Below are 12092 nucleotides of genomic sequence, written 5' to 3' on the forward strand. Positions count from 1 at the left end.
GCAGTTTACTCTTTTTCTCATATATTTTTTCACACCGTTAGTTTTAATTTATCGCGCCTCAACATCCGTTATTCGTTCGTTCGTTGAAATGGTATAGAAGCAAAAGGAAGCCAAAGGCATGATCAAACCATAATTCTTCGTTTTGTTTTCGGTCCCTCGCAATGCTGGATGAAAATAAAACTAAGAACCTCGCCTCCTTTACCATCGACCGAAGTGTCAGTTGGAAGCGACCAGTCTGCGATCACGAACGCACCAGAACGGAACCCGGCAACTGGAATCCGACAACTGATATCCTGTCCTGATCGCTCATTTTAGGACAATCGCATTCTGGCCGAACTCGAGCATCCACGCACAACTGGACCGATCATGTCGTCGGCCCTCGGTACCGGCGGTCTCACGAGCGTTTCGACCAGCCTCGGCCTGTCCTCGCACCAGTCGCACCTACACCAGACGCCATCGAGCCTGGCATCGCAGATCTCTTCCTCGGCAATGCTGGGCGGTCTGTCCGGGCTGACCGGTGCTACTACCGGGCTCGGTATGAACTCGATCGGGCTGGGTGGTAGTGGCCCGGGTACGGGTGCTGGTGTCAGCTCGGCCATGACCGCCGGCATCAGCTCCATCACGGGCGGCGTCAGCTCGATGGGTGTAACGTCCAGCACCAGCAGCCACGCGTTGACAGACGGACAGTACAGTGGACTGACGTCCTCTACTGGCGGGAGCAGCACTAATCACTACTCGACCAACGCCAACGTTTCACCACTGCCAAGCCGGGCCAATCCAATGAGCACCACCATGCCACCCCTCTGTCAGGTGCTTTACACAAACTGTCTGTTGCTGTTTTGTTCCGTTTTTTTCTCTGCTATGTTTCTCGCTCACCATAGTTCATCTCCATCAGCCCCTACCTATAGTTCATCTTCACCTCAAACCTTCGCCATCACATTGTTCATGTTTTGTATTCTTTTTTCATCTTTTCATATGTTACAACTGTATAATATAACTGGAGGGAATAATTGCAATGATTCCATAAGTGCCGTTTTAGTAAATGGAACAAAACATCATGTAAATTTGGCGTGTCCTTGTAGTTGCAGTACGAAGTACTAGGCTTCTCCATGGGAAATGTTAAACCACAAACTACTAGGCGTCTCCTTTTTACTCAAACAATAGATAATGGGCTTCTCCTTGTAAAATGTCTAACTACAAAAAGTGGCATAAACTTTATAGCGATAAGAAACCACTTACACTATACCTGATTCTCTTATCCTTCATTCCAGTACACCCGTAACACGATAACCAGACTCACACATATCTTCACAACCGGGGTGTCCATTTCTTTGATTGGCAAAATGGAGAGCATTGAAATCTAACCAGCAAATTGGAAAAAAGTGTCAGCTCTTTCTAAATCTTCTAACTGGTCATGAAATGAAGCAGAGAGTATGGTGCTGAAAACTTGGAAAACACATTCGACCATCTATTTGCTGCTGTTCGTGCTCTAAAATGGCGCAGTAGTTGTGCGTGATCTCCGCCCTTATTTGCCTGTTACCGTACAACATTACCCATTTCGCTAAAATGTACCGACACTTACTGATCCGTAGCGTAGCCATGTTCTTCAATTAGTTACCATACATCATCTTTCGATTGCATGCCCCGTAGTTAACTAAACCAAGCCGTAGTTTTTCCCCCCTGTAAGTACAGTACCACGTAGATCAAGGCACACAGTCAGAAAATCTTTTCCATTGCATACCTTCTTTCGTTCGTTTACTTACCAACTATCCCGACAGGGTTGTTGGAAGATCCCGCTTATGAATAATTCAGGGTGATCTACTTTCAAAGCATTTTATGTTTTATCTCTTGCGGTATTGTTTTGCAAACCGGTACAAGCCGTAAATTTTCGACCGCGTCCAACCGTCAAAAATGGTCGACCTAAAGTTTGTGCTCCTGTGACCTTTTCATCACTTTTTGTTTATTACAAACATGTCTATAATTCTGAGCGTGAGCGAGATGGATATTTTTATACGTATGTTCATCAAACTTATTCCAACATTCAAAGAAGGAGAAGGCTACTTTCTCCTTCGCACCCACAGTTTTGCGCTGACGTTCGTTCCGCTGATGGCCATTTTCTTCGCCATTTACTTTCTGTTGGTTTTGTCGGATGGGAAGGAAGGAAAACCAACCAAACTCCACTGTTTCCCTCGATGCGACAAACAAACTGCTGCAGATGGATACGTTTAATAAGTACGAGCCGGCTTTCTCGTCACTGATGGGATGGCGTTTCGTCCCTTTGGCAAATCATAAACCTTGCTGAGTGAAAACTCATTTACGAAGCAGTCCGGCTGCCCACAATATTATTCCATCGGTTGGCCATTTTGCTGGCGAACCGCAAAGATGCGTCTCGCAAACACGGCTACAGCAAACAGACGCGCCTCTTGCTTTCAATTATGACGCAGATCTAATAAAATTGATTATAGAATAAAACCTCCCGAAGGACGGATGGTTCGCGGCCGGGCTAGGAGGGTTGGGCTTTACATATAAATACACTTTCAGCCTCACGCTGTAGCGCAGAACCGACAAAAGCATCGTAAAACCCGAAGGGTATGGTAGTGGGAAATTCAGCTAAATGATTTTTTTTTAGCATAAATCAGTCTGTTGAAAAATCTGACTCACTTTCGAACAGTTTGTTTCCATTTATTGCACATGGAATCGCACCAACGATTCGATCAGGCTATAGGGAAACTATCTTCTATAAAACACGATTTTAAACAGATTTAGATTATTTTAACTTAGTAGCAAAATACTTCAAAAGGATCTCTTAATTATTCGCTAAGTTATGATTTGCCGAAAAGTTATCTTAACTGTGCTGAAGTGATACAATTTTATCGATTTTCCCTAGCGCAAGAACACATTTCAACCAAGGTCGAACATTAATCTTTCCTCCATTACATCTTTCTGACAAGCTATAAACTCATCATCCTTTTGTGCCCATTAGCTCCAACCAAAAAACAAACACAGGACAGTAATCGTTCTTCCTACGCCTCTCGGGAAGACTTCTTTCGGTTGAGCCACAGTTGAACCAAGATAGGATGATGTAATAACCGCTTCCAGACGCCCACTGTGCGATACATTGTAATGATTTGTAATGCATGCCGACGCCATTTTGCCACATTTTCTGTACCACGACCCCATACGGGTCTCGCTTTTCGAAGGCCACAGATGCCGCACGCATTTGGACAAGCAGCTTATTTGTAAGCAGCCTGAAACACTCCCCTCTTGCCAGCGTACGGGGTGCTGCGGGTGTGATAAAAATTGTTTGCTGTTGTTTGGTACGTCTCGAGCGCATTGATTTATACTGCCGCCCAACCCGGCTGGCTTGTTGATGTGGCACGCAATCACTGGAGCCATGGTGGCGCTAGCAAAAGTGACAAAAAATACTTCAAAACTGAAGCACTCTCACGCACACATGCTAACAAAGGACACCTTCGTTGCGTGTGGAATGGTGCCATGCACTGGCTAGTTGTAGGAACTTTCAAAAAACTTTGTTAAAAAATAACCCTTTTTCGTCTATCTACTCTATGCGGTTCGATTCCTGTCTATTCCAGTTCAAAATGATTTGAAAGTTCGCTTCGAGTTCATGTATTCCTTGGGGATATTAATTCCATGCTCGCTTCTTAGTGCAAGCTGCTCCCGCCTGGTCAAAACCCAAGAAATCCCATAACCGTTGAGGAAAATGTATTCTTTGCTCCCAGTCACCAATACCCGCTCCTGCCATGTATCTGCAAATGAAAACGTCCCATGCAAGCTGTTTTTCGACCCTTGTAAACCAACGCGTGTGTGTGTGTTTTGCAACACACCAAATAATGCATCACGTTATCACGCTGGCCCACCTTGGACGCCACCTATCGCTACTCGATGGGACTAGCATTCGTTTCATGAATGTTGGATTTATTATCCTTTTGTCTGCGGGTTGAGTGTTTGGGTGTACGTTTGCAACCCTTTTCTCTGCTCACATTGACCTATCCTCACATTAGTTCAGACTTCAGAATCCAAATGGGGTTTGTCCATCCTTTCAAATTGTGAAGTGTGCGCTACTGGTTTAAACTTTAAACACCAAGAGAGCAACGGCCAGTTTACATGTAAATTGAGGTTAGGGGAACCATTTCGGGTTGTTAAATCCTCCAGAAACCCTTCGGACGATTAGGGCCCACTCGTCCATGATATCCACGGCAGTTAATGAGCCGCTGATTGCTATAAAGATTTCACACCGGCACCAGCTTAAGATTTTAATGGTTGCTGGTTATAGCTTTTTGACAAGCCATTTGAAACCGATGGACACCAACCCTTGCGAGTGCAGGAGCTGTTGAAGCTAGTGTGTGAAGACGTTTTTAGTGAAAGAAAAGTTATTTGGCATTGTGAATCTGATTACAAACGCTACACTTTAAAAAAGCACTTAAAAAAACACACGATACACTTTAAAAAAAATTGAATATTTAATGATAAAAATGCAACAAATAATTGATTTCAAAATTCCGTCCTACAGACACTTCAATAATTAGTCATCAAAATATTTCCAAACTCCATCAAGAGAACACATTAAACTGCAGCACCAAAGTAAATATTTCCGTGAATAAGTTTCCCACTGTTTAAGAGAAGTGAAAAAACGTTGTCCTATGGAGTACATGAATTTTCCGATACAGCATGGTTTATTGTAACCCACTACACTGAAACATACGTATGCGCATCGCATCAATATGCGAATGTCCTTGCACTGTGGACACACTCTCACATCCGCACAGATACATATGAGCCCCAATAAAGTGTCCCGTAGTGTTGCTGGTCGTAGTTCACGATAGGTTTTATCCTATAGATACACACACACATATGCTTATATAAACCAGTGATGATGCCGACACATACCACACAAAGCTTTATGACGCACTTTAGATCTGCATACTGTTGGCTGGCAGATGTTGTTGGTCCGTATTGGGTTGCTCTTCTCCCTCTCAGAAGCTTCACCATCCTTTATCCCAATCTCACGAACCGTGTCGGTTTCTGGGCGATAAAAGCACACGATTTTAAACACGATTTTTATTCCGCTTCAAATCGACCACCACGTCCAGTCCAGTTCGAGTGTCGCCAGTGTTCGGGCCGGGCCACGCTGCCGAAAACTTTGCACGCACCACAAAATCACTCTCACACAGCCACACACACACACACACACACACACACACACACACACACACACACACACACACACACACACACACTCAAAACGGGTTGTGCTAAGCGTAGTGGGAGCATTTTGTGACAGTCGCCTTGCCGTGGACGAACATTTAATTAACCGTACCTCGGTAAAGGGCACTTTGGAGGTGCTTCAATTCGTGCAGCCTACCGGTGCCACCGAGCGGATACACTGCCGTTTCGTGTTTGTGCTGCTGTGCGTATGCTTGCCTTTCTTGTGTACCGAGCGTGTGTGAAAATGGGGTGATGATTGTGATGAGTTTTCGCTCCTTTCCACCCTCGCTCATGGTTGAGGGTGGCTGCCTCTCCCTGTGTCTGGTCTGTTGAGGAAATTGTCTGATTTTCTGGTGTGTAGTGTGCCGACGACAGGCAAACACAACGGGCAGCCAGTCTGGCCTAAGGAGGAGGTTGAAGGGTAAAGTGCGTGATGAGCCACCCGGTGTAGGTACACGCACAAAGCACATTCCGTCAAATATTTGCTTAACAAATATTTCATCCTGAACCGTGTCGATTTAAGCCGAGGCGCAGTAAGTTTAGCGTGTCGAATGTGTCGAAATAACAATCGTGTGATTTCACGTCTTACGCGGCTGTAGCAGCTTGTGCCGTTGCTTACCCTCTCGGTACGATGTTTATTTGCCTTCAAACGGGATTTGTAAAGCTTGCGGTCTTGTTAGAAGTGTATTGAATTCAAACAGAGATTTGGATTGCGTCGTCCAAAAAGGGTGCACCACAAGTTAGCGAAGAACCGTGTTGCTTATTGTGGTGGAATAAAATTGATGCTTTTTATTGTAAAGTTGACAGTTAAATTTGCTACTGCTCTGATTATTTGCTGCAATTCTTTCATAAATCGTAGAATGTGTAAGTGAAAATTGTGGAAAAAATCGGATAATCCTTAAGCATACGGTTGCCGGCAGTGTCTTACAGAATCGGAAAAAGGTGTCTTTTTTATATTTTTAAGCTCATTATTAACTTTTGACATAAACATTTTTCTTTGGTAAGCGCTAGTTAGAAGATAACATTTAGAACAAAATAGTATATAACAACATTTTGCTCACGCATACAAACACAGAAACGTCACAAAACATGGAATTCCATTATGAATTTATGTTTGAAATAATCACCGACTACACGGGACGGCCATAAGAATGCTAACCAGCTTACCATTGATACTCATCTTCGTCGACCGAGCTTTGGTGTTTGGAATTTTTAATCTCGAGCCGTATGAGAATCGTACCTCAATTACATTACGCAGTCACATACATACAGCTACTCTTGCCCATTGGAAGACAAACACTACGCAGAAAAGAGTGCCAAGCGAGAAAAACCGTGTGGCAAACACTTTGAGAGGTTGAATCGGTTGCGTCTGACTCAACCAATTCGGGAGCGTTCTTTCTTCGGCGGGAGCACCCACCAGTCGCCCATTACCATATTCATGACAATTTTTCCATCCTCATTTGAATTCAGCCCATTCGGGCTGACCGGTAAATGGCCGACCATTTTTGGGGCCCGCACGGTGTGGCAGCGGCGTTCTTCATGCATTCTTTATTCTTTTTTCTGCTACACCAAAGCCACGCTACAGTTTTCCGGGACCCGTATGCTAAGAAAACGAACCAAGAAGCAAGTGAGGATCGTCGTTGGCCCGTCATCAGCATCCAGTGCGTCGGGGAATTTGTAGTTTGCGATGGTTTACTAAGATGAGGGTATTATTGTTTCATCCTTTCATTCTCTTGATTTTTTTCTTTCTTGGTTCTCACTCCACAATTCCATTTCATTCATTTCATCGCACAAACCACCCATCTTGCTCTAACCCGAATCTTGTATAATCATCATCATAGCGCAGCAGCACGAGCAGCGTGTATGTCGCATACGCGTATCAAAATGCCCGACAAAATTGTCCGCATTGAAGTGCACGTACACGGGCACGCTTGCTGGCATCCCGTGGTCTTCCACTTTCCCAGAGCCAGCGCAAGGCGACGCCACAACAAAAAACAAGCCATTGCGTCGTCGTCTGCGCTACTAGTACCGTTTGCCTACTGTCCCCAGCTTATGTATCTGACGTTCTTCTTTGTCTCGTTTCTTCTTATTCTTCTTCTTGTTCTTCGCACACTTTCCACCGGTGCTGCGCCCAATTGTGTTTCGCATTGCTTGCCGCCGTCTGCGTAGAGTACGACCATGCCCGTTCTGTCGCTACACAACACGCACTCGATACCGTCGGGTTCTGCTAGCTACACGCTAGGGCTGAGCGTGGCTCCGGTCGCCTCGTCGTACACCTTCCCGACGCACTCGGCCACCACCGGCGGGCTGGCGAGCGTGCTTGGCACCACATCCGGCGTCACCGGGGCAGGCGTGTCTGGGCTGAGCGGGCTGGGCAGCGGGCTGGGGACGGGCGCCGGGCTCAATCTTACCTCCACCAATCCGCTCACCAGCACGCTCGGCACGAACCTGACCAACTACAACACCAGCTCGTCCTACTCGACCTACACGAACCCGCTGCTGAGCGGTACCGGCGGCATCAGCTCGAAGCTCAACATGAAGCCGCTGGACGAGCTGGATCTGCTGACGCGCTACGGCCAGCGTGGCGGCACACCCTGCTCACCCATTCCGCCCGCCAACTGGGGCCTAGATAGCTATACTGGAATCGATGGCGTTAATCCTGCCTTCATGCACACCCAGAACCGATCACTCATCGGTATGGAACTGGAAGGTAAGCCTACGGCTGCCGGGTTGCTGCCATTTATGACGAAACGCATGTTTGTTCTTCTCTCTCACTCTCTTTCTCTTTCTCTCTAACTCTCTCTCTCTCTCTCTTCCTATCTCTCTCTCTCTCTCTCTCTCTTTTGGTGCAGCACGATCCCACGGTTTGACTCTGAACGGTACCGGAGAACCTCAGGTGGACATGCTGGACATTCCGGGCAAGGGACGGTGCTGTGTGTTTATAGCACGATTTTCCTACGATCCACCCGAGTAAGTACCGGGTTTGAAGTAGGCTGGCGAAAGAGCTCGATTGCCTTAGTACATTGATTAATTTGCGCTTTCCTCTTCAGCGTGGAAGGTTCCGAGGGTGAGTTGGCACTGTGTGCAGGCGATTACTTGTTAGTATGGGGCAACGGTGAACCGCAGGGTGGATATTTCGATGCGGAGCTGCTGGATGGTCGCCGAGGTCTCGTGCCTGCCTCGTTCGTGCAGAGATTAGTAGGTAAGTGTTGGGACCGTAGTTTGCCCCATCAAGCCACATTCGATCCTCGTTACTGGCTAACTAAACTATCCCATCCTGCCTTAAAGGTGATGATCTGTTAGAGTTCCATCAGGCGGTCGTGTCGACGTTACGCGATGCGGACGATGCCCCGATCCCGCTCGATCCGGCCCCACGGCCCTCGAGCAATCCACTCATACCGCACACATCGGAAGACCTGGCCCGGATCAGCGAAACTCATACCGACCTAGGTCAGGATTTGGACGACGAGGCCGACACAGGTAGGTCACCCTTCTACCACACCTCTCACCGCTTTACCAACTACAATGGAACGGCAAAGATTTCCCAACCTCTCCCTGGCGAGATATCTTTTCTATGGTTCCACCTTTCCGAAGTTATTTTCTGTCCTTTCATGCTCCTCCTGTACGATCTATACTGTGCACCTTCTAAACTCTGCACTATGTATGCCTAAGGGATCTACTTCCTCTACTTTTTTATCGTGCCCCTCTTTCTCTTTGTATGTTTGTGTGTGTACACTACATCGTATGCTGTGTGTCCTCTATGTATAAACATTCTCTGTACGAAACGACCCCACATACACGATCAAAGTAGAATGCTTGATTAACAAACTCAAATGAAACACATTCCATGGAAAGTGGTATCCTTTCCGTCCCACTAACACTAACACCCCCTAAGAGCACACACTGTTTGAGTTGGCACAGAAAAAAAACACAAAAACGATCTCCCGTGTGTTTCAAGGACAAGCAAAACATAAAACAACTAAGCTTTGTTGCAGCAAACAAACTTTTCCCCACAAGCAAACAAACGCAGTAGAACATACAGCACAAAAACGACAGTAAATACACACACCGTAAACCGTTTGCCCAACAGGCAAATGATGCATTGGTACCTCTGGTCTTCGGAGCTACGAACCAATAGTGAATGTTGTAAAAAAACATGGCAAAGCATGTCATATCAAACGACCAATTTTTCAGTGTCCGATTGATCACAATTTTGGTTCACAATAAGCATTAACCCTTAACAAAACCTGTAAGTAATCTGGTAAAATTAAGAAAAGCGTATAAAAATCTAGATATGTACTCGGATAGTGAATCATTGAATAGTGGATATTAATGAATGACTGTTACCTGCTCAACAAATAATTTATCGGTTAACTCACCCCAAATGTACCACAAAGTTTAACGAAGTCTCAGTCTATAGTGGTTTCTTATGGCGCTTTCTTTATAAGATCGGACGCAAAACGTTTTTTTTACTATTTTGTAAAGGTTTTGTGACGTCCTACCTTTACCTTCTCACTTTTTTAGCATTCTTTGTGCTTATCCTCCACGTGTCTTTTTTGTGGTATTTTTCTCAGAGAGATCAAAGCATTGACATTCTGTAGGAATTCCACTTTTTCTTTGCATTATACTTTAAAATGTTTTTCTTTGTATGAACATTATGTTTTAACATGATTGGGCTAGCAAATCTGCTAGCATACCAATGCAAACCTAAACAAAGATAGCAGATTAAATTGAAAATTCAAATTCATGTCGTTGTGCCCATAAATTAATTAGTTTTTTTTTTTTATAATAAACTAGCTGATTTACCCGGTTTCACACGGGATAAAATTGATGTCTCGTTTTAATTAAAAATAGAAGAATTGGTAATCCGTGGAGTGCAAAAACAATGATTACTAAGATTTTATCCCAATGCTTCGATTCTTCTTATATGTCGTAATAACAGTAGGTAATTAAGATCTGCTATGACAATCATCCGTTTGGATATCACTGAGTTTTTGGTTTACCAAGGAGTTTATTGGGCAAATATACTACATACCATATAAAGGTACTCCCCGATATACGCTATTAATGCGGACCGGAGGCAACAGCATATCTCGAATATAAGCGTGGGTCGAATTTTGATGTTTTCGGTTAAATTATAGCTAATTTTCGTATCATTCTGCTTGAAGGGGTAGGTTTTAGCCATTTAATTAGTTATTTGATCTGATTTCAACTAAAAAATTAAAATTTTGTGCCATTTAAAATGGTTTTTAAAATTCGACGTGAAGGGAATTTATTTTGAGTTTGACATTTGATGTGTTAAATTAGTATAAACACTGTCAAATTAAGAAAATCGCGTATAGTGAAATTGCGTACATCGTGAATGACGCATATCGAGGAATACCTATACCTTTTGAAATGGTTTTTAAAAATCGACCAGAAGGGAAGTTATTTTGCATTTGACATTCGATCTGTCAAAATTATACAATTTGCTCAAAGAAATGTCAAATTTTGAACATACCGTACAAAGTGTATGAATATCAGGTGGTCTCGTCCCATACAAATTGACAACTAATTTCGGAATCAAAAAAAGCTCCTTTTGACAGAATGGGTGAAATGAATTTCCATAGGAACCGTTCGCTTTGTTCTTAGCAACACATATGTAGTACACATTGGTGTCCTCATCGACGGCATTATTTTGATCCAAAATGGATTTAAATAGTTCAGATTTGGTTTAGCTTACAATAACAAATATTTTGAGTGCCTGTGCAAATAACGAAGATTCTAAGTTTGTTTGTGTATTAGGCAAGTCGTCAGAAAGGTTTGGGGAAATGTTTTCACCCATGCTGTCAAAAAGTGACGTTCAACTTTTGCTATGAAAAACAGGCTATGAGACCACCTGATATTCATACACTTTGATACCGTATACCAAAATCGCGTATATCGAATATGGCGTATATCGGGAAATATCTGTACCCATATACCAGCGCTAAAAGGCTATCGCGATTGCGAGGCCTGGTGCGAGCTCGCAAACTGCTCGAATTTGCATGAGGGGTTTTAATGCCAGTGTAAACTGCACTTAACACCGAGTGTCAAAGTGCTGTATACAACAAAAACAATATTGCTCCTGGTACGGGATTAGAAAATTTCAAATAAATTAAGTTTAGTAGAGCATCTCAAAATGATGTTAGTCTTAAAACCTATTCTCATACCACCATAATGTGTATGCAAAGTTTCGCTGATGATGATCCAGCCGTTTCGGCGGATGCTCGCAACAAACACTGTGACACGAGATTTTTACACATATAGATTTAAGTACATAACAATGTTTAAACAAACAAAAGAATTCAAAAAGAGAATTCAGACTTCTCTCCATTTTTGTCTAAACAACTTTTCACAAGAAACTATACAACATTTGGCTACTTTCCAGCAAACACCAGAGCTGTTGTTCGGAAAACAGAGACAAGAAAGATGAATATTCAAATGCATTGAAAGTGCATACAGACTGGTGGGACGTAATCGAGTCGATCAGCAAAAAGGCAATAGTGGAATTGGGAACTAACGATATAGCAGGGTGCGTCCCAACACCGACTCAAAAGGGACGCAGAGCTTGCATGAGGTGCATCCACGAAGCTCCGTAACCAAAGGATGGTAAAGTTGATGGCAAGTTTGTTGCGTTCCCTTCGCTTTGGTGTCCCCTCAGTTGCCAGCAATTTTATGATTATTTTTTTTGCACGCAGCAGAAGCCACAACATGTTACTTCCCCGTGATGTTCCCGTTGCTGGATTCGGTGTCTTTTGGTCTAGCTTCTTTTTTTATTGATATCCCTTTTTTGCGTAAAACTTAACCGTTGAACTTGTTTTCCAATAAAACAGAAACAAATCATG

General features: G+C 43.9%; 1 protein-coding gene across 13 annotated transcripts in view; it reads left to right on the top strand.

Annotated features, from left to right (window-relative positions):
* LOC121589531 (RIMS-binding protein 2-like) overlaps positions 1 to 12092 on the top strand; it is a 91120-nt gene that overhangs the window by 47172 nt on the left and 31856 nt on the right. For 11 of the 13 annotated variants that reach the window (XM_041908523.1, XM_041908515.1, XM_041908514.1 and 8 more), the window contains 5 exons: positions 316 to 810; positions 7396 to 7936; positions 8079 to 8196; positions 8277 to 8428; positions 8515 to 8706. In XM_041908523.1, the coding sequence (XP_041764457.1) occupies positions 316 to 810; positions 7396 to 7936; positions 8079 to 8196; positions 8277 to 8428; positions 8515 to 8706 (1498 nt within the window). The remainder of the gene's footprint in view (positions 1 to 315; positions 811 to 7395; positions 7937 to 8078; positions 8197 to 8276; positions 8429 to 8514; positions 8707 to 12092) is intronic. The other 2 variants (XM_041908527.1, XM_041908526.1) reach the window with 1 other exon arrangement.

This window comes from Anopheles merus, chromosome 2R, assembly GCF_017562075.2.
Source record: "Anopheles merus strain MAF chromosome 2R, AmerM5.1, whole genome shotgun sequence".
Lineage (NCBI taxonomy): Eukaryota > Metazoa > Arthropoda > Insecta > Diptera > Culicidae > Anopheles > Anopheles merus.